The sequence below is a fragment of the Bos indicus genome, chromosome 28 (assembly GCF_029378745.1).
Source record: "Bos indicus isolate NIAB-ARS_2022 breed Sahiwal x Tharparkar chromosome 28, NIAB-ARS_B.indTharparkar_mat_pri_1.0, whole genome shotgun sequence".
Taxonomy (NCBI): Eukaryota; Metazoa; Chordata; class Mammalia; order Artiodactyla; family Bovidae; genus Bos; species Bos indicus.
The window spans coordinates 32,897,123-32,920,909 of NC_091787.1; the positions used below are offsets into that span (position 1 = coordinate 32,897,123).

The 23,787-nt window shown below is 42.2% G+C and overlaps 1 protein-coding gene across 15 annotated transcripts in view; it reads right to left on the bottom strand.

Moving 5' to 3' along the window:
* The window catches only part of KCNMA1 (potassium calcium-activated channel subfamily M alpha 1), a 774,726-nt gene that overhangs the window by 207,240 nt on the left and 543,699 nt on the right, over window positions 1-23,787 (bottom strand). For all 15 annotated transcript variants that reach the window (XM_070782104.1, XM_070782103.1, XM_070782107.1 and 12 more), the window contains exons 12-14: window positions 22,522-22,604; window positions 18,996-19,065; window positions 13,104-13,259 (exon numbers count right to left, since the gene is read on the bottom strand). In XM_070782104.1, the coding sequence (XP_070638205.1) occupies window positions 13,104-13,259; window positions 18,996-19,065; window positions 22,522-22,604 (309 nt within the window). The remainder of the gene's footprint in view (window positions 1-13,103; window positions 13,260-18,995; window positions 19,066-22,521; window positions 22,605-23,787) is intronic.

A 23,787-nucleotide genomic window follows, 5' to 3' on the forward strand; every position in this document is an offset into this window, starting at 1 on the left:
TTTGAACTGTGGTATTGGAGAAGACTCTTGAGAGTCTCTTGGACAGCAAGGAGATCAAACCAGTCCATGCTAAAGGAAATCAGTTCTGAATAGTCATTGGAAGGATTGATGCTGAAGCTGAAACTCCAATACTTTGGCCACCTGAAGCAAAGAACTGACTCATTGGAAAGACCCTGATGCTAGGAAAGATTGAAGGCATGGGGAGAAGGGGACGACAGAGGACGAGATGGTTGGATGGCATCACCGACTCAATGAACATGAGTTTGAGCAAGCTCCAGGAGTTGGTGATTGACAGGGAAGCCTGGCATGCTGCAGTCCATGGGTCACAAAGACTCAGACATGAAATGAGTGACTGAACTGAAAGAAAAGATTAATCAACCCAGAATTCTGTGTCCACCAAAAATGTCCTTCAGGAATGAAGATGAAATAAAGACATTCTCAGATGAAGAAAAATCATTTATAAGGAAGACAGAATGGAAATGATTCCAAGGGGGAAGTTGGAACATCAGGAATGAAGATAGAACAACTGAAATGGAAAATATTATAGCACTGTCTGATGGAGTTTTCAACAATACAACTATAACAAAAATGGGGAGGGTAAGGAGATCCACAGGTTAGTAAGTTTTCCACATTACACTAGTATGCCACTGAATCTAAGTAGATTTGAAAAGTTAAGTATGCACATTATCCCAAGGGTAATCCGTTAAATACTATATAAAGTTATATAATAAAAAACACTACAAATAAAATGAAATCTAAACTGTTTGTAAGAAGAAAATTAGGAGGAAAGAGGAGAACTAAAACAGAGGAAATTCACAGAAAACAAATAACAGAATATTAGATATAATCCAAACATATCTATGTTACATATAAATGGTCTAGAGATTCACAGAGTAATTTTTTAAATGATCCAAATATAAGTTGGCTATAGGAAAATCACTTAGAATTTAAAGAGGTAGTTTGTTTCAAAAAAAATCATGAGAACCTATATATTTCTTCATTAAAACATTAATCAAAAACAAATCTTGGATGGGTCTATTAAATCAGATCTGAAATCTACTGGACTTTAGAACAAAGAAAATTGCCAAGGATATAGGGACAAAATATAATAACAAAAAGTTCAATTCATCAAGAAAATGCAACAATCCAAATATATATATATTTAGTAGAGTTTCAAAATTCCATTGTCCATCTAATGGCCCAAATGAACATTAATAGAACATTGTACCCAACAATAGCAGAATATTCATTCTTTTTAAGCTTGCATGGAACATTCACCAAGATAGATCATATAAAACACACTTTAACAAATTAAAAAGAATCAAAATCATACAAAGTAGGTTCCCTTACCATAATGGAATCAGACCATAAATAATAATAGAAATATAAGAGGAATAGCTCTAAATACTTGGTGATTAAGCAACATACATTTAAATAACCCATGAGTCAAAGAAGAAGCCTCAAATGAAATTATAAAATATTTTAACTATATGCAAATACATCATTTCAAAAATTGTGGAATGTACCTAAAGCAGTTCTTAGACTGAAACAGATAGCCTTAAATGCTTACATTAAGAAAGAAAAGTCTCAAATCCATAACTACACTTCATCTTTAAAAGTTAGAAGAGTAAAATAAACCTAAAGCAAGCAGAAAGAAAACAGAAAATAAAGAAAATAATACAAGCAAAAACTTTGAAAAGATCAGCAAAATTTATGTGCCCCAAAAAAAGAAAGAAGGGAGGAATGAAGGAAGGAACAAGACAAATCTAAAAATCAAGAATGAGCAGAGGTCATTATTATAGACCTTATTATAATGTCCTGAAGACATTAGATGGACAACAGAAAACTACGAACTTATATACATAAATTGAACAACTCAGATATGTTCAACTAATTTCTAATTTTTTAGAAAGTTCAAACTGCAACAACTCACCCAAGATTAAATAAAATAATCTAAACATATTTCTAACTAATTACATTAGTCTTTAAATGGCAACCCACTCCAGTGTTCTTGCCTGGAGAATCCCAGGGACGGGGGAGCCTGCTGGGCTGCTGTCTCTGGGGTTGTACAGAGTCGGACACAACTGAAGCTACTTAAAAATTTTTGGTAAAATAAATCTAACGAATTCTACTAAACATTTAAGGGAAAGAAAAAAACCCACCATTTCTACATAATTGCTTCTAGAAAATAGAAGGGAAAGATTTCTCAACTTATTTTATGAAGTCAACTTTACCCTGATACTAAAGACAGACAAAGATAGTATAAAAAAATCTATAGAAAAATATTTACTCACCAACACAGACATAAAAAAATGCTTGCAAATATATTAGGAAATCAAATCTATATATCTACCTATAGATATATAGCTATAGAAATAGATAATAGACATAAATAAATCACACTGTGAGCAGTGGGGGTCTGTCTTGGAATGTACAGGGTCTGGTTCAAAATTCTCAAATCAGACAATGTAATCCACAATATTAAGAAGAAAAGAGACATGATTTATCAATTGATGCAGGAAAAGCCTTTGGCAACATTCAAAATCCATCCACACACACACACACACAAAAAAAACTCTCATTATATTATCAATAGAAAAGAACTTCCTCAACCTTAGGAGAACATCTACAAAACACCTACAACTAATATTACACTTAATGGTAAAATAATGATTATTTTCCCCCTAAGAGTAGGAATAAAACAAAGATGTCCACTCTCACTCCACCTATTCAACATTCTGCAAGTACCAGCTGGTGCAATATAGTGAAGGAGTCAATGTCAACATAGAAAAATAACGTTTACTTCTACTTACCACCAATGAACAACTGGAACCTGAATTTTTTTAAAACGCCGCTTAAAATATCTCCCCCTAAATATAATATTTACATACAAACCTAACAAAAATATAGAGAATCTGTTTGCAGAAAACCACAAAACACCAATAAAAGAAGTTAAAGATTATCTAAGTAAATGGAAATAGCATGTTCAAGGATTGGAACAGAAGTTCATGAATGCTAATGTTCCCCCAAACTTTATCTATAGGATTAACACAATTCCAATCAAAATTAGTAGGTTTTTTTTTTTTTTTGTAGATATAGAAAAGCTGATCCTAAAATATATATGAAAAGCCAAAAGCACTAGAATAACCAGGGCAATTTTGAAGAACACATTTGGAGAAATCACATTACCGATGGCAAATTTTAAGCCACAGAGGATTATTCCCAGATCTAAAAACCCAATGGAACTTGTTTGGTTGGATTTTGAAGGTACTTGGGGCTAGTAGCTCCTTTCTTCCTCCCATTTTTTTCCCTTTGGAATGGGAATGCCTTTAACTGTTATGGCTGTCCTGTTATTATATTTTGGAAGCAGAATACCTGTCTCCTAATTTTAAAGATCCACAGATGCCCTGAAAACACTTCGATTTTAGTCCAGAGAAACTGAATTCAGACTTCTGGCCTCCAGAAAAGGAATAGAAAAAAAAATCTGTTGTAAGTAACTACCTTCGTGGTAATTTATTATAGCAGCTAGAGGAAATTAATACATATGGTTTCATTTCTCTTGGGTAGATACTTAACAGTAGAACTGCTGGATCATATGGAAACTCTCTAACATTTTGAGAAAACCTCCGAACTTCCAAAATTAAAAACTTTACCTGGGAAAAACAGTGTAAGAAAATTTCCTTTCTTCTTCTCAGCACTGTTTAGCTCTTCTGGATCTCATGTCCTTTTATTGATATGATCCCCATGTTGGAAATCCAGCATCTTCTGACCCACTGATACCCTCCTTTAGAGGGCTGGGAGTATGGTTTTTAGCTTTTTTACATCCCGGCTCAGCAAATTGGTCATCATCTCCCTCCCTGGATCCAAAGCAGCACTTGACTTGAGCAACAAATTCTCCCAAATGACAAGGCATTATGGTCTTATCAGTCTTGCTTGGGACTTTTCCATATTAAGGTGCCATGGAGGGAATGAGGGCAGATACAAGAATTTCCCACCTTTGAAAAATATCTTATTTTTCATATCATGTATTTAGGCATACTTGGAGAAACCTAGGATACTACTTTTGCAAATACTGCGAAGTGATTTCTGTTCTTAGAAGCCATAAATTTGAATACAAAACCAAGTAGTGTTTACCTTTAAAGCAAAGTGTAATTGTCGGGAAAGTACTGAGTGAAGAACATAAAGATCCAGCAGCGATCTGGTCTTTGTACTATCATTCCCATCGACCATCTTCTATTTTCCCTTCTCCTATTTCTTCCTACCCTACAGATTAAATGACAGTATTTTAACTGAAATGCATTATCTTCTAAATTCTAAAGTGCTATGCACATTTAGGATGCTATGGTAACTAGAGATCTTGACAAAACAGCTCCCTTATCAAATCAGTGGTGGTTTCTTGCTTCACACCCCTGAGATATGTAAAATGGTCATCTCAGAGGTCCAGGTCCCTCATCATTATTCTGGGCATAGATTTATATTTGATATCACTTTACGGCAGGGATAACCAAAAGCTTTAGTAAGGGAATCTGAGATTTTATTCCTAATAGTTTAACAGCATTTTGAGATTTTTGCTTGAAAAGTCAGTGATGGTGGTTAGCACCCATAAAACCTAAAAGTTAGAAATTGTAGTGGGTGGGGGGAAGGTGAGGAAGATGCCCAAGTGTACTCAGAAATGCACTCAATTAATTAAAGGCCAATAATCTCTGAAAGAGCTTGTTTTGATGTTGTACCAGAGGCTTGGTCCAGAGGGCCTTCCTTCATGTTAGTAACAATAGCCTACCAGCTGATAAGGGCCAGGGGGAATGGCAGCTTCTCCTGGGTTTCACTGAGTCCTGGCCACTGCAGTTTCTGGGGCTCCATCCTCAACAGGCACAGGGCTTTGCATATTATGTAATCTGTGTTACTTCCCCTTTGCTCAGTCCTTGCCAAGAGCCAAATAAAAGAATCCATATGTGATTACAGCTATAAAACCAAAAGGAAAATATTAGACAAAAATATAACATTTTGGGGTTTCTAAGTTTGTTTTACCTTTAATGCTAGGCAGACAGTTTACACAAATCATTTTGCTGCAAAGTAAAGAATAATGAATTAAATGTGTTCCCTGTCACCATCAATCATGTACGTTTGCCTTGGATTGACCAAACATATAAGACACATGAAATGACTTTCTAATCATGTTAGGGGGAAGAAAAGAGGGAGAAGGGGAGAAGATGGGGAAAGAGAGTTTCAACCATTTTTATTTTATTCAGAAATTCCATTGACATTTTCTGGCAATCTTCTAACATGCTGTATGGGCTTCTCTTTGCTAATAATGTTTGCCTTGAGAATTTGTAAAGGTCTGAGAACTCTTTAATTCAATGTTCTAGAAATTACCAGGGCCAGAGGGGAACAGAATCCTTGTTAATAGTTCATGGATTAATTCTCTCTTCATTTGAAATCGTTTCCAGGGAAGTTGTTTTGCATTCAGGTGGGTGTTAGTCATCTTGGGCAGAGTCAATAGCAGTGGGGGAGGCAGGTAGAGCCCCTCATCTAATGAGATTAAAGTAGGATGGAAAGAGGGTACACAATGATGTTGCCCCAAATGGGATACTGAAGTTCAGCAAATTCATTTCAATTCATGGGCATTTATTTTGATTTGTGAATTTAAACAACACACTGACTGGATTTTCTGGCAGTCAAAATGGTTTAATAACCGAATCTAACCAGACTCCATGCATCCTCACCAAGCATTATAAAGCTTTGAATTTCTAGTTTATATATGGAGTCAAAGCTCTTTAATTTGGCAAAGGAACCACATATAGTAGCAGAGGAAAAAGTTTTCAGCACCATAATCACCTCAAATTTTAAGTCTCTGCTGGTCCTGCCCCCACCCAGCTATCTGTAATAAAGGCTGGTAAGACCATTCATTCATTCAAAATGCATATATTGAGAACCTACTGTGAATCAGATGCTGTTCTAGGCACTGGGGAGAAGCAAGTAGCTCTAGGCTTCAGGATGCTTACACTGTTTCTGAGAAAAGAGGCAATACACAATAAATACCATGGAGAAAAACAAAGCCAAGAGATTCAACAAGGATGTGGACATATGGGGTGTGGAGGCAAGGGGGATGCAGATTTTAAAAATGCAATTCTGATGTTTTTCTCACATGGAAACTTTATTCTCCCCATGAAGTCTAAGAGAGCATACAGATCCTTCCTAGAGAATATGTAAAGTAGGCCATCTACTCCTGGTAGGGACCCTCAGAAGCCCCATCAAAATTTGTGAAACTTGGTCACTTTCTTCCTGTTTTTCCTACATTTGCCAGGGAAACTGCTGATTTATAAAGCATCCCTTTATTATGTAAAGCATCCCTTTATGTACCATCTTCATAGATAGGAGAGCTCAACATTGCAGAGACGTCAATGCTCCCCCAAGAAATCCCCAAAACAGACCCACACATACACTGTCATCTGGCTTAAAAACAGTGGTTCCTAGGGGTACTAATTATGTAGTGTTTCTTAATCTAGGCCCTGGTTACACAGGAGTGCAATTTTGTGACTATTTAACAAGCTGTCCATTTATCAGATGCACACTCCGGTTTGTATATTATACTTCAACAAAAAGTTTGTTTTTAATCCCTTTTTAAATATGTGATTTTAATGTTTTAGAAAAAGGTCTCCCCGAGAAATTAACACTAAACAAGGACATGAAGGATGTGATAGAGGGAAATCAGAAGCTATCTAGGGGAAGAACATTCCCATCAGAGGAAGCAGCCAGTGCAAAATTCCTAGATTAGGTAAACGGAGTGTGGATGATGTTAAGGAGCAGGAGATTTAGGAGACAAGGTCTGTGAGGCCACAGGAACCTGACCTCATGGGACCTATAGACATTTGTAATAACTTTATTCTGATGAGATGGGACACCATGGAGAGATTTATGCAGAGGGGTGATGGGATCTGACTCATGCTTAATAGGAGAGGGATAAGGCAAGGCAGGGAGGTCAGTTAGGATGCTGATCTATACTTTAGGAGATAGATGATGGTGGTTTGGATCTGATAATAAAGTGGAGGTAATGAGAAGTGCACAGATTCTGGGCTTATTTTGAAAGTTGAACCAAATGGATTCTTTGCTGAATTGAATATGGTGCATGAGAGGAAGAAAGGAGCTAAGGGGGAATCCCAGAACTATAGCATGAGCAATGGGAAGGATAATCTGGCCAATAGTGCAATGGGAGAAGATCAGGTTTACAGAAAAAGAATAGGAATTCAGCTCTGGATAGGTTAGGTCTCAGAGGAGATGAAACATTCAAATAAAGATGTTAAGCAGCAATTAAATAAACAACACTGGGGTCGGGTTCTGGATGGAGATATAAATCTGGGAGTCATCCATAGGATTTATGAGAATAAATGAGATGACCGAGGAAATGAATATACATGTATCAGGAGCAGCTCTCCACTGGTGACAGATGTCTGTAGAAGTCCACTGTTATACCATTTGTGATCAGGGTGACATCATTCTTGGGTATGGAATAAGCAACAGTTTGCATCTCACTATCTAACACCCCAAGTAGGTTTACTTTGCCAAGTGAACCCTCTTCTCTGGCACCATTAGGATTTCCTCCTGGAGCAGAAAGCTGCTTGGATCCCAGCCTTATCAGTTGGAGTCTTGGCCCCTTTTCAGAAACCCTGTCACCCACCTCTCTCCCAATCCACACAGGGTTGAGCTCTGCTTCTCACATGCCTCCCTCACCTAGATGAATACTTCCGGTTTCCAGAGCTTACACACCCATCAGCCAATAAGAATTTCTTGCTATCTCCCAGAAGCACCTACTTAAGCCAATCAGCTTCACCTCCTGAATAGGCCATGTGTAATGTCATTTCCTTCTTGAGAGCCTGTTCATTTTCCCACCTTGACTCATCCAAGCCTAAGTTAACCCCTCACCTGTCTAATGCCATGACTTCTGCCCCTATAGAGCTGACCAGAGAGAAAGGCCAACAAAAGCCACAGGATAGGGCTGTGCAAACATGTGCCCAGACATCCCAGTCAGAACAGAAGCTTCTTGAAGCTTATGAGTACCTCTTAGCCATAAGGATAATAGGGTTATTAGCACACTGCTTGGAATATGGTAGGTGCCTGGGGAATCTCTATTGAATCAAGAGTTCCCATAACATAAACAACAGAAAGCTAAGGTTCCCTCTTATTGTTTATCTTATTTCCTATAGAAATACTCAAGGATGGACTTGGAACCAGCATTCCTGGTTTGACATGCGAGTTTGCCAATTCTGAGCTTTACATTCTCACACAAGATGCTAAACTTTCCTTAACCCACAGAACCTGTCCCTGTACAGAGGTAATGATAATATTGCCAAGTTTGGGTGGTTTGTGAAAATTAAATGAGACAAAGCCCATACTGCATTTAGCACAGGGCTTGGTACATAGTTGGAACCCAATATAGTCTAGCTATTACTAAAGATTCTTGATTTTTATTTCCATAATGTTTTTATACATGCATACATACAAACACACATATATACATAAATATAACCCAAAATAAAGGTACTAAAAACAATTCCCTTGGCTACAGTTAGTACTTGGACTCTGCACTGCTGACAGTGTATCTCAATGTGACAGTGGCAATACTGACAAATGGTTTCTACATACAGCAAAGTCCACCTCGGCCAAGATACAGTCTGAGGGACTTCCCTGGCAGTCCAGCAGCTAAAAGACTCCACACCCTCAAAGCAGGGAACTAGATCCCACATGCCACAACTAAAGATCCCACATGCTACAACTAAGACCTGGCGAAGTCAAATTAATAAATGTATTTTTTTAAAAAGATACGACTTGAATAACATGGGCCTGATTTCCCTAGTGCTTCTGTATTCAGAAATAGACGATGTGACAGAAGAGACTGTGCTGTAATCAATCTTCAGTAAATTTCACCCATAAATTCCAAATCTTGTCAAGCAGGGAAAACAAAAGAAGTGCATCATGTATTCCTCCAATTTCATAATCGATTTATTCAAATAATATAAACTTATGGAATACATACCATGTTTTAGGCTCTGTGTGTGTGTGTGTGTGTGTGTAAAATGGTAGATTAGCAGAGATAAAATCATCGGCGATCCTGAGAACAATTTAAATGTGCTAAATTCGAAGGCAGCACGGATTGAAAAGAAATATCAAGAGTTAATCACTCTCTAAAATACAGCACCCACACACATAATTCTGCATGTCCAAGGACAGCTAATCCTAGTAAAAATAATAGCACAATTCACAAAGACAGCAGGTCAAGCCCCAGCTTGAAACCAGATATTTTGAAGACAAAGTTTAATATTACATGGCAAATCTCTAAAAAAAAATTTTTTTTTCTAAATCAATGGATCTTAATTATATCCAAGTGAGGATGCCAAGAAGAGGATACACGTGGCCACTTATTCATGGATGAGGCAACAGCAGATAAGCTAAGTAGTTCATTTGTCTTGGTCGGTCCAGAAGATGTTAGGAAGATACTCATTTGAACCTGACAGGCAGGTGGTAGGAGATCAGATAGCAGTCAATGAACAGGATGTTCTGAGCCCGATTGATTACGTAGATATTGACAAGTCACAGGAATCAGGGTACTTGCCTACACCCCTTCAAGGCATTCAAGGGTGAGAACTGGGTCCTGGTGGACAAAATGCTCCTTCACCTGCATCATAAGCAACAAGCTGCTGAGCCACAAGACCCCTGAGTGACCAGTCTGAGCTGCTTTCATTAAAGGTACTGACTTATAAAGTTAGGGTGGATTTGTTCAACAAATCCCAGCACATGAGAAACTACACAGGCCATGTCTTGAAGGTTAAGTGGAGCAAATTAAGGACAAATAGTCAGAAATAAGTCTTTAACAGCAGTTAGGAATTCTTAAGTAAACTTAAGGGCTTCCCCAGTGGCTCAGAGGTAAAGAATCTGTCTGCAATGCAAGAGTCACAGGCATGCCCTGGAGGAGGGCATGGAAACCCACTCCAGTATTCTTGCCTAGAGAATCCCATGGACAGAGGAGCCTGGTGGGCTACAGTCCGTAGGTGTCAAAGAGTCAGACACAACTGAAGCAATTTAGCATGCACACATGCACACAAGGAAACTTAAGGAATTCATTAACCCCAAAGATATAAGCTAAAAATATAAACAGATTCCCCAAAAGTTTAGATCAATTCAGAGGAAGGCTTTCAGAGGCAATGACTTGGCACCCTAGGGCAAAATGTCTTTGAAAGTGCCCTTGCTGAAGGGATAAAGAGGTGCTCCCCTGTATTTTCTGGTACCCCAGGGGTGGGTCTCTTTGGTATCTTCCATTTATCAGCAGTCCCTCTTTCTTTCATGGAACTTTATCACCCTCACTGTCAGGCTTGGCTTTTTGGCCTCATGCATTCCGAAAGCCTGGTGGACAGTCACTGTGATACGTCATTCCTGTTTCAGTCTTGTCCTGTCTTCTTTCAGCAGGGTCAGGTTACAATGGATTCCACAGGAGGAAGAACAGACGTCATATCTGCCCAGGGCCAGGAAGAGGGTGAGCTCACACTCCACCTTCGGCTTCCAGAAATGCTAAGCTTTCTCAAGGGATCAGGTCCTGCCGAAGCCTCATGCCACATCCCTCCATCCCTAAGGCCTGCCTCTCCCCATGGAAGATAAACTCTCTACCACAGGACCCAGGGGACACTGCAGAAGGAAGCCATTTCTGCAAACAGTAATCCAGGTATAGATTCTCTTTTCCATCCAACACCCCAAATAAGGCTTTGTGACCCCTGGAATGTGAGACAATATGTAAAATATGTCAAAGAGAGCATCATTACGGTGTTATTATGACCTAAAAGAAACAAGGATCTGGAATGTGGAGGATAAAAGCATGAAGACAACCCTGCAGAATTGGGAGTGCGTACTTCAGATTGTCCTTATTTCAAAAGAAAAGAAAAAAAAAGCATATCACTTGTTATATACAGGTCATGTGCCTTAAAAAATTCCATCAGAAAGATCACCTGAATGTCAGAAGGTGAAGGCCATATTCAAAGACCTACCTCCAAACATGGAGGGGTTGGCCCTGGACACAAATCACATGATAACATGACCCTGGGAGGGAAATGTGTTCTGAGTTATACCAGGGCCCGACGAAGCCTCTCCCGCAGGCTCTTCCTAAATAGGAACTGGCCAGTGGGATTAGCGAGGGCTGGAGGGGACATCTTTGGCTACAGAGGTGCGGCCCTTTAGGGTCTTGAGGAAATTTGGACAGAAGTTCTTTCTCCCTGCTGGTAATAACACTGAAGGATCAGCGTCACATCTATTTTATTAATTGTCTTGACAGGCAGATCTAGTTTCCACGCAGGCACCACAAAATCAAAACATACGCATGTCAAGTGCCCCGTGTGGGGTGGGGCCCTGCCAAGGCTGTGTTCTATCAACACCAGGAAGCAGAGCCAAAGTCCCCAGATCATGTGTGCTGGTCCTGTGGGTAATTCCCTGCTGGAAGAAACCACCAGAGCTCGCTTGGTGACAGTCCTTTATCCTGGTCTGGGCTCCTTGTGTTGAATGTAAGAGCCCTGGGAGACACTAGGCTACACATGGCTTTGAGGCTCGTCTCTGGGTCCAGCCACAAAGACCTCCCTGCTGCCTCTATTTGCCTGCCTTCAGTTGTATCCAGGCAGGGACTGGCAGCCTGGATTAAAGGAGCCATTTAAAGAAAAGCAATGTCCTTATTTGTGAGCTGGGTCTGAGCCAGGATTCTGCAGAGTTGAGGTCTCTGGGCACATAGTAAAGTGAAGGATATTTTCGTCAAGGCATCCATCACTAAAGTGATTGAAAGGACTCCAGGATGATTTGTTCTTTTCTGTAACGTTAACTATAAATTGGCTAAATGATGTAAATGAGTTGGGCAGAGAGGGTGAGTTCTGAGATGAAAATCCTATTCTAAGTCACACAATTTACGGACGCCAAGGGTGAGCCCTGACAGGGAGTTAGCTCATCACCTGCATTCCCATCCTCCCTACCCACCCCTGTCTCTGCATCCAGGGTCACTCCCGACTGCTGGTGGTGGAGGCAGCAACAACAGCAGCAAAAGGCTGGAGAGTTCACACCTTCCATTTCAGAGTTTCTGGCCCCTTTGCAGGATCTCTTAGTGACTGACTCACTTCCTACCTCAACCATTAACAATTCAGGAAGCGGAATGTAAATAAACAAATAACAGGGAGAGGAATATAAGGCTAGATCTTGAGCTAATGGCCACCAATACCAAATCAAGGAGGCCCAGTCTAGACAGGATTTACTGCGCTGGTTTGCTACCTTGTCTGTCTAGGCTAAGCAGTCCAAGGATAAGGATCACCAAGAGCTCTCAAAGCCCACTTAGCAGAGTCCTGGGTCCTCAACCCGATGTCCTAGAAACACTCCTGGCCTGGCATGTGAGGACAGAGTTGGGTCTTCCTGTGTCTGAGTTAGTCCAGTGGTCAGGGGCCACTTTGGGGACTTTGGAGAGGCTGCCCAGTCACCCTAGGGGGTGAACTGCTGACCGCCCGATGAGTATATCCAGACCGCCCATCTCACGGTGTAAAGGGCCCTGTGGCCCAGGACTCAGTTCCTCCCTTGACTCTTCATGCAAACAACCATGGCATGTCGGCCCTGCTGGCCTCCTTGATTGTGCAGAAATAAATAAATGAATTATGTTGTTGGGGTTTGGGCTTCAGCACAAACACATGGTCTGCATTTATCCGCACAGTGAGAGGTCCAGCAGCCACTTGATGTAAAAGAGCAAAATGATAATTCTTTTCTTTAGGCGCTCTGGTGCCATATGGAATGTATATAAATCATATTTTTGTTTTAACAGCGGAGGCTTTGTTGATAGATAAACATGTGGTTTATCTAAAAAAAGAGAGAGGATCATGCTTTGAACAATCATTTAATGGCCATGGATGTGCCAAATAAAAATAAAAACATAATTTTGAAAGAAGCTGGCCTTGTGCCCAAATCTGTAACAAGGAATTTCTCCTTAACCAGAGTGGTTAAAGCCCGTCGATCTGTTTTGAGTTTAAGTTGTGCTCTCTACTCAACCCCACGACAAATTGAATCCGGGGCTAATGCGCTCTAATCGGACGAGACGTTACCTTTATGAATGACCTCATGGAGAAGAGGTTGGCGAGCATGGTGGAGAGCCCTTGAGCCAGGCAGCTCTGGGCGATGAACCCCAGCTTCAGTTCTGCAAGGCAGATTGCATCATCCCCCTCTTTCCAATTCCAGCTCGGGATGTTTAGCAGATGGGCCTGCGGAAACAAAAACAGGTATGAGACCTTACTTTGTTAAATGTTCAATTGTTTAAAGTCTCCTCTGGGAAATGCAGTATTTCCCAACTGCTCAGGGTCATCCAGACTCCGCCTTCCTCTCCCTTGCCTGGGTCTGGCGTTTCCTGCTTTATTCAGCTCTTCTGTGCATTAGATCTCAGTCTCCCTGCAACTCTGCTTCTGCACCTACCAGGTCCAAGTCTTCCCCTTGGGTTTGTCACTGAGCCAAACAGAGTCCAGAAAGAATTTCCTCTTGTGACAGACACGTCAACTTGTGCTACTAGAATGTCTGGCTAGGTTGTTCTAAACTGGCTCTCCAAAAAACCTTAAGACTGTCAGATGCCTGTATATTGTAGATATCTTTTTTTATCTGCCTTCCCAGATCTCTCGCTCTATGACTCCTGAGCTTGAGTGGGCATCCAGATCAACTGAAGGATTTACAAACTGCCACCCTCTCCCCCCACAGGTTCTGACTCTTTGCGGGTGGGGTAAGGTTGGAGAATTTTCATTGCTCACAGGTTCGAGGTAATGCTGAGCTAGGAACCATTTTTTGAGAAGCACTGCCCTAAATTATCAGGCATGTCACAGTGGAGACATGTTACAATCTCTTGCAGATGGACTGATCCTATTCACCAGTGAGGTCAGACCCTGAAACGAGGACCCAGCGGCATAATCATCCAATTATTTTTAAGTGGCATGAAGCAGAGAGTCAGAGATAATACACTAGATGAAAGAATTAAGGCTCAAAAGTTCTCCAGAGTTGGAAAATGGGCCAAAGAAACAACCAGAAAAGATTCAAAAGGCCTTAATGTCAAGTACAGCACTTAGGTTTAAAAAAATCAATTATATAAATCCAAAATGAGAAGCCCTTATTTGGCAACAGATATGAGGGGACAGAAAAAAAAAAAAAAGTGTTTGGGTAAACTAAAAATCTCCAAAAGAGGCCAATCTGTGACAGATTACAGAAAAATCCAACGGTAGTTCGTCAGAAACTGTCTCCAGATCACAGGACATACAAATATTCTCTTCTGCTGTGAACTGGTCAGGCTACTTCCCCAGCATTTGATCCAGTTGTCAGATTAAAACAGTCAGATTTAAAGAGAAGTTGACAACTGAATAACTCCCAGAGATAAATGACAGGCTTTAAGACGAGACATGGTTTCTAAACAAACATCTTTTGAAGAACAGTTAAGGAGCCAGCAGCATTCAGCCTGAAGAAGCGCCACACCTCCAGGAAGGCAGGATGGTTACCTGGACATAACTCAGGTGCTGCTGTGACCAGGAGAGACCAGGCCTGTCTTGCTTTGGTCCAAGGGCCAGAATTAGGAATGACTGACTGGTGTCTATTATAACAAAGAAGCTTTGGGCTTGTTTTATAAAGGAAGTTTTTAAGGATGTAATTTGCCTAATAACTGGAGAAAGTTACCTCCAAAATTGCAAGGTCTTTGTCCCTAAAACTCAGCATGCATTTCTCCAAGACTCAGTAGATAGACTTATGCTTTGCACAGGAGACTGAGTCAGACCTTTCTAGGCTTCTACTAATGCCAAGACTCTATGGCCCTGAAATGACTATTTCTCTCCAGGTATCAGCAAACACAAGGAGCACAAAGGAGGAGTCCCTTCACTTTCAGGGCAACATACGATCGGTGTGCTACTAGAAAGAGAAGACTCCATTGTGGAGCCACGACCAAGTCCAGTGGCTCCAAGCTTGGCTTTCAGAAATACCACTCTTGTGAAATTCCCTCTTACAAAATCCTGTTCTGTAACAATCTTGTGAATCCTAATCCAGCAGTGTTTACTCCTGGGAAAGCTGACTGAATCCTCCCCAATGAAAGCAGTTAAAATAGTCCCATGTGTGGGCTATAGCAGATGGGAATTTCTGTCAAGCTAAGTATCAGAGACCTTCCCACATCATAATTCATCACATCCCAATTCCATTAATTACCCTGCCCTCTATCCCATTTCTCTCCCTATCCTTCACTGGCTTAAGAAGCCCATTTTTCCCCTTTATATCCCTGGCATCATAGAAAATATATCAGGCTAAGTGGAAAAACACTCATCTGCATGAGCATCATCTGAGAAGAATGAGGATAAATTACATCTAAGTCATGAACAAATAAATCATCACGTGTGAAAGGAGATGTGGGTGGTCCAAGCCCCAGACAGACAACATGTAACCTTCATGGCACCTTCAAACAAATAAAAAAATCTTTTTAAGATGATCTTTCACATCCCCGTGTGCCAATTGTAGGATTTTAGGTCTTGGGTCCCTCATGTACCCATCTGGTATTGAGTTCCTTAGACATGCTGTTACACAGAAATGTTGTCTGTTTCACTCGTCAGCCTTGTTTGGCTATCATATCTTCTCCAGTTGTGGAGCAGGGAGTCACCAGGGACCTGCCAAAGGTTGGAAGGACTGTGTTCACCTCCCCCCGCCCCCCCCACCCCCGCCAAAAAAAAAAGACAGAAGACTGACCCAGGATTTCAACTCGTTTGCTTCTGGTGACTCTGTATTTTTTCACTTTAGGGAAATGTGGGTCCAGTGGGAGATGCCAGCATATTACTATGTAGGAGTCTAGAGGCAAATCCTCTCTCATGTGGAGAACCAGCCCTGCTAAGGCAGGACCAGAGCTTTCCTCTGTTTGAGATGAAAGCAACGTGAAAATAGGCTGTTCTGGAAACCAGAACAAACAGATTCCAGCCACAGTGCCATCTCTCACTACACATGCAACTTTGGGGAAGCCATCATGATGAAGAAAGAAGGTCATCTCAGAGCAAACACCTTAACATTTCTGCTCAAGGATAAGGATTTACAGTGAGAAAGCTCAGAGAACTTCTATCTCCATTGGCCCACTGGGACTTGGCTTCAGGTCATAGACAAAGATCTCTTTTTCTAGAGTCTGCTGGGAACATTTTAAAAATCCATTGATAGTGAAATCATCAGGAGTGACATTTTTCCAAGATGTCATAAACCATCCTTTCCTTCAAGAGTTTTAAGCCATTTGCACTCAAATAAGAAAAAAACCCTGTGCCACCTCCTTTCCATGTTGAGAGATGGTGAGGTTGAGTGTTTCTCTCCTTGAATTCTACTGGGGGAAACAGGTGGACTTTCGAGACCCTCAGTCCTTCTGTAAGTCCTACCCAGAGGAACCGCAATTTGGTTCAAAAGCCTGTGGCTCGACTGAATGAGAGGGTGGCAGTTGGCAGTTCTGTCTTAGTTCACTGTCTGCCAAGTGACCATGAGTTATACCCCTCAGAGATGCTCTGTCTGAGACAGAACTTAGACCCACGGTCTGCAGTGACACTGAGATACTGAAATGCACAGATGGTTAACTGAGGGTTCAACGAGATAATGGATGTCTAAGCTCTTTTAAAACTGTAAAATATGACACGAATGTCGAGATTATGATGATGACAAACTCAGAACCAGTTTTATATGGAAAGAAGACTGCTTCCCTACATCCCTAGATCCTAGAAAACCACCATCAACAGATCATGGGATATTGAAGTTCTTCCTATTTTAAGGCTGGTATTCAATTATGGAATTAACTATCCTCTGGAATATGCTGACAGTCATGTAAGTGTACATGCATGCAACAGGTTCTTTCCCGAAAGCAAGTTTGTTTTGTTTTGTTTTTTTGAAAGCAAGTTTTAATGGATGGAGATCTATTGGCATCTAGTTGTGGGTAAAGAGAAAGTGCTAAGAAATGAAGAAAAGTAATATTATAAAGGCAGCTAGGAGGATCTTAGAAAACCAGCAAAATTGTAAAGCAAGGTGAAGAATGCCTATTTGCAATTCTACAAGGAATGAGATGACAAATAATGACCAGTGGACTTCCTGTTCTTTCTCTACAAAAGGAAAAGGAAATGAAAAGAGCCCTGTGACAAAGTCACTATGCCCCATTCACTCTCACACAGACTACAAGAACAAAGTCTTATAAGTGACTTTTCCTAACTCTGAAACCCAAATAGATTGGGGTGGTTCTAAACAAAATGTGTTTTAAGCAATTAATCATGGGTCGATTGATGTGTTCGTCACTGTTTCTGAATAATGACAAGGCAGAGGCTGTAAAAGACGTTCAGCTTGCCCTGATCATGTGAATACTGACCAGTGGCATCTGGACCCTAGGTCCACAGAACTACTTCTGAGTTTGACAAGAATCACAGAGCTGAAATTCTCCTTAATTCCTTGAAGATGCTGTATCAGCACTCATTGGAAGGAGAAGAAAAGGAACTGACATCCCTTTCTAAACATGCAACATTCATTTTCCTATTCAATCTAAATTCAGCCCCAAATCTAAACAATGGCTTAAGGCACTCCCACACTAACTGAAATTTCAAATCACAGAGGAAGGAGGGAGAGTTCACAGCCTCAAGAGCTTTCACCAGCCACAGCCTTGTTCATAAACTTCACGTCCGCTACAGGGGCTGCTGTCAAGACTTCTCCAGATTGGTGCTGGTGGATTACCAACATCCTCACTTTCTCTTTAGTGTCCTGGGTTTTCCAGAGACAAAGAAGACACTGTGACCCTGGGTGCCCACCACCCAACCCACTGGCTGGAGCCCAGTACAGTCTGCAGGGGAACCACCCGGGAGCGCTGGGAGGCAGTGGGCCGTGGGCAGCCTCCCAGTCATTGCCAGCAGGCTCCGGTCCACAGTATCTCCGACGGGCTTCCACACAGCAAGAGGGGACAGTGCTTGCCAGCAATTAAGAAATAATGGCAGGGCACTGGCACATTTGGCAGAATGGAGTCCTCTCTGGGTCACCTGACTGCCTATTTCGTAGGGAATATGGCCCATAAGATGGGACAAACGCTCGCTCACAACCCAGCAGGGAGTCATTCTGTCCAGACAGGACACCTGGCGGCAGGTACTGAGCAGCCTCCAGTTTCTCATAACTGGTTCCACATCAAACACAGAGAGACGCCACCTTCCCTCCCCCAAAGCTGTTTTCCTTGGAGTCTCCTGGCAGCCAAGCAAAGGAGTACTGCCCCTGAATGAGAGACAGGATTGTGGTTTATGGAGAAGGAATCATAAGGAAAACAGCGTAGACTCCAACACTGGTTTTCTTTCTGATCCCCCCTAAACTGTAACACTAGGAAAATCCCTCTATGTTTAATCTCTGGAGAGCCAGCTGTTTTCCTCAATTCAACTGTGCACATGCTCACCTTGAGTTTGAGAACTCCGTGTTCCACATTCTCCACCCACGCACGGTCCACCCACCCCAAGTTCACCTGGTCTCAGGGAGAAAAGTGCCCTCACTCACCTGGGACACTCTTCACCTTGACTGCAAAATCCCTGAGCACATACCATTTCCATGTGGGCTTGGAGGAGTCAGGCCAAGTGCTCACCAAGTAGTAGGCATTCATTAAATACCGATGGAAGAAATGAGTGCAGCACACAGAAATGGAGGTTGCTGGAGTGGAATCTAAGGGCATATTGATATTTCTGAACCCAGGAGACCAACAAATGCTTCCTGAATAAACGAGTCACTACGTGAAGCAGTTTCGCTCCAAGGGACCACCTGCAAACAAGGTGTCTGGACTGAAGAAGTGTCCTGGGAGGTTTTCACCATCACTCCTCCTTCTCCAGGTCTCTGGATGGCACTGGGGTGTGTGTACATGCACGCACACACGTGAGTGTGCAGCTGGACCTCATACTCATGAGAGCTTGGACCCCGCCTGTACCTCTGAGCCTGGGACAGGCTTGCTACTCTACCTTATTGTGATACTGCAGCATCTGAGTGATGATTCTTATCTTTGGGTGGTAGTTCTTTATGGAGATGACTCTGAAAGAGAAGAGAACAAAAGCTGAGCCAGGGTCTGCCTCACCCTTGGAGTCCAATGGGGAGATTCATTTGATTACATCCAAATGCAGTGCCTATGGGGCCAGCAGCCAGGGCCTTCAGAGGGGCTGTGGGCACTGGGCCAAGTCAAGCTGCGTTTCCACCACCATATCCGATGGTCGTGTGAAAAGGAAATCACAGAGCGGCCATAGACCATGTCTTAGACATGAAAGAAGAAAGAGATCCTGTGATGCCATGATGACAACGTGTGTTTACTGGGCATGGGGGGTCTGGAGCGGCGTGTCACGGGCTTACTGCCTACCTAGGCATCTAAATAAAGCAAGTTCTACTCGTGGGGCCAACAGAGGTTTGCCATCTCACATACCCTAGGGAGGAGCCCAGAAACAATTTGCTCTGAGTTCAATATTCCAACAACATGAGACAACGTGACAAATCAGACAAGCAGCCTGACAAATGATTCTAATTGTCACGCACACATGGCTACTCTCACAGAAATGATTTCTGAGCAGGACTCTTAGGAGGGGATCCATGACTCAGCCTTTGAAAGTTAATAGCATCTAGATGACGACTTTGATGCCGGTTAGATAAGTGCCAAGGCCTTGCGGAGGTCGTGGTCTGCTGGAAAATTCCCCCGAACTGCTCTCAGTCCATATTTAGTATTAACCACTGCCTGCCCCCATCTCAACCCTCCCTTCTGTTCCCCATAACAATCACCATGCTGAAAGGGGGGGGGCTGGGGACAGAGGACTAGAAACACCTGCATACTAGTCCCAGCTGCTACACTAACAAAGAGGGTGACCTTCAGGAAATCCCTGGGCACTCTGTGACTGTTTCCTCATCTGGACAGTGGGGGCAAGGGTACCTGCTTTATGTATTTCACAGGCTTTGGTATGAGCAGCACATGAAAAACCAGATGTGAAAATGCTTTGAAATCATTAAAAGCTCTCTCCATGTGTAAGTTATGGTTTTTGTCATTACCGACTCTGTCAGAGGTGACATTGTACATTTCCTTTTGTGACAAGGAAGGCTAAAGAATAGAATTCCACAAAAGGCCCACCTCCTAAGCCTAATCAGAAATGCAAGTGCGTTTATCATGACCACCCCCACAAACTTCCCACCAGGAAGTGCTCTACGCTTCATCCCTTTTTGTGCAAAGATGGAGAGAAAGCAGCCAGGAAGCAGCTTTGCCTGAAAAGCGACCACTTGTGAATTTAGGAAATGGATCATGCAGAAACCTCTCCCGGCACAAATTCACCCTGGGCTTTTACACTTGAAGGATTTCATTTTATTTTTGAAAAAGTGTTGTGTTGGCCCATGCTTATAACTCAAGGACTTTGAGCCTCTGTCAGCTCTCGGAATTCAGTTCACAGCATCAGCCAGTTTTCTGCATTAGCTCATTTCAAACGGATCTTTGACATTTTAATTTCAGAAGGGGCAGATTGGTCTCATTAAACTAAGGAGAAAGGAGGATTATACAAATAAGGGAAAAACAGAGCCCATTTTTTAACCCTGAGCTTCCCACTTCCTTCTGCTGGCTGGGCCTTAGTTCTGATTCTGGTTAATGGATGGCTTAATCACACTTCTGATACTACCTTTATTCAGTCATTTTTATGCCTTGGCATAAGGTGCCCTATATGTCTTTATGTTAACCCTACTGTCGTCAGGACTTAAACAGAATATTGTGAAAAGAAATGGCCACTTCGAAACTATTATCAATTATTCACTTAAAAAAGTAAAATAAAAGGCAGTACCAGCCCCAAGTTTCTCCATGGGGTCAAAACATTAAGCTTCATCTTCTTTTGGTTTTCCATTTGACATTTTGAAAAACAGTGTTCTTTAAATCTACAATTTTATCACTTTAAATGACACAAAAATGTGAAGGCTAGAAATCCTAGTTCAAGGAAACAGTCAAGTGAGGCACCTTAGGCTGGGGCCACTGTGGTCACTTTGGAGCTGTGACTGGTTAGGGGACAGGCCCAGATGTGGCAGCAGGTCCCCCATTCCACCAATTCCCTGTAGCCTGGGAAGCCCAGTGCCTACAGGAGTTTGTGCATTGACTCTGTTAAGATGACTGCACTAAGCATACTGTCGAAGAAAAGTGAGCAGAAAGAGCACTCTGGGCCAGATGTCACTTGCCAGATACAAAGACCAGGTGCTGAGAGGAGGATGGACGTGCTCCAGAGGAATTCCGCCCCCTCACTGATGGGAAAGCTCATGGCCCCACTGAGGAAAAGCCAAGCCAAGGAGAGGCAAGCACTGTAGTGGTGCAAAGGCAACTTCCTAGCCTCTGCCCCAGGTAAATTCCCAGGACACAGGAAACCAAGCTGCAGGGAGAAGGGAATCTTGGTCTAGACCCAAGGGATGGCTGTTCACAATTAGCCAAGAGTTCCTGGGAATCTAGTGGGAGTGAAATGTTTCCTCTTAGTTCATCTTTTCTCCAGAAGATTCTCTTTAGGATCCCCCCCAGTTCTCTTAACTACTCTGCAATTTATGCTCCAGTCAAGAAGAATCCAAAAAGAGCTTTGACTGTCTGAAGCAAAATATCTTATCTTTCTGGTCACCGCATAGCCCCAAGATGTCTGTAACATGGGTCTATGTGAAGAAAAATACAGAATATATTTTGATAAAAACAATAAGGAGCAGAAGTTGGCCTGAAAATGGACTTAGATGGGCCCAGCCTATTGACAACAAAGGCATTGGGGAGCGTTTTCCAAAGACTGACCGCCACCCCCCCTCCCCCACCCCCACCAGGAGGCGTTCTGTTAAAAAAAAGGCTGGGGGGGACTGTAGTCAAATAGGTTTGAGAAACTCTCTACAGAACATTACCTTAGAAATTCATATGAGTATTCAAAGCACTGAGGAGCTTTCAGTAAAGAAAACTATTTTGTTTGGGGAAACTGGTTGAAACAAGCCAATTGATCAACAAACCCCTCTTTGTGGGAGATATTGATGAGTGTGCTGTAGATGCACTTGGAATGCTCTAACATGGGGCTTCTTATTTGGGGCCGGACAGTTTTCTGCTACAGGGGGCCATCCTGTGCATTGTAGGATACTGAGCAGTAACCTTGGCCTCTACCCACCAGACATGAGCAGCGCTGTCCCCTAACTATGACAACCAAGAACACTTCCGGATATTCCAAAAGGCCCCCCTAGTTTAGGCATATTCCCAGTGAAATCTCTTTCCTTTGCTAGTCCTGCACCTCACGTCTGGTTGTGAGCCCTCGTATCTTTTAAGGCTGACGATGCCTTGTGTCATTGCCTTCTGCACCCACCACAGCCTCAGTTCCCCCACCCTGGGCCTATGCAGGTGGTGAGCTAGAAGGTGGCTAATGAGGAAAGAAGGTCCTGCAGAGACGGTGCTCTGCAGAGGGACCCAACAGAACAGCAAGTGGCCACGGAGCACCTAGCCTGGAGCCCTCCCCATCTCCCTGAGATTACCTCATGATGTTGGAGGCATCTTCAGCGTCGGGGTCTGCGCAGTACTTATTGGCAAGGATGAGGCACGCATCTGCTGACTCTATCTAAGACACCAAAGAAAATCACAGAACATAGAAATATGAATAGCCATCCTTGGTTGCAGTCTCTCTCTGCTGACAGCTCTGGGGGAACCTGGTGCTTTGCAAGGAAAAGAAAAAAATAATAATCCTGAGAGATTATAGTTTTTGTCAAAAGAGTAGGTTGCAAGTTCTTGTTATGGTATAAACATTTCATCTTGTTGCTGCTGGAAGGGACAACGTGTACCTTGGTAATTACACTTTTCATTTTGCATAGCCTCTTACACAGAAGCTTTCTGTCTTGAGGTAACAATTAATTAAGGCTTTCAGTCCCTCTCCACCTCCTTTCCCCACCATCTGCACCATCATCCCGACTTTTCCAATCGGGAAGTGGTGTTAGGTGGGTGAAACCCCTTCTCTCAGGCTACCAAGCTAACTGAGTCATTGAGGATTCAGAAATTTAGACTCTTAAGTCCTTCATCTAACCTTTTTTTCACATCTTAAATGTGGAATAAGAGGAAATGAGAGCCCTAACTCAGATAATGGCTCAGTACTGTTTAGTATTCAGTTAGCATTCAGATATTCAAAAGACAACAAATCTGAGTGTGAAATGGTATGTTACAGATGACCTTGAAAGACAACCTAAAGACTTAGCTAAACATGTGCCAACAGAGATTTATTCCTTTGAGAGGATCACAAGTTGTGCTAAGAATTGCCTGCAACTAAATCAGATCCATGGACAATAATTATTTCCCCCAAGTTCTCCTAAGATTTCACATTAGACATAACTTGGATCGTGTCTGGATAATAGTAACTAGACTCTGTAAGCAAAAGAATTCCCATGCTGGCTCTGGTCGGTCCTACTTGGGATGTTGTGTTTATGACAGACTATTTCTGCATTTGGTGGGAGGGCATGGTTTTCTCCATGGTATGTCACAAGTTGTCTCCAGTTTTCTTTCTTTCATAAAGCAAAGAATTTGCCCAAATTCTTTTGGCTTATTCATGCTTGCCAATTACATTATTTACTGAATTATGTAGTGACCACAGTAAGCACTGAGATGTCAATGGATTCAGAATATTAATCTATCCCCACTGGCATGCAAATATGGAACATGCTTACAAAATCCATATAAAATGAGTACAGTAGTGGATGCCATTTTGCTATATCCCTTTCCCTTGTAAGTCTTAGGTGTGTGTATAAGGAGATTCT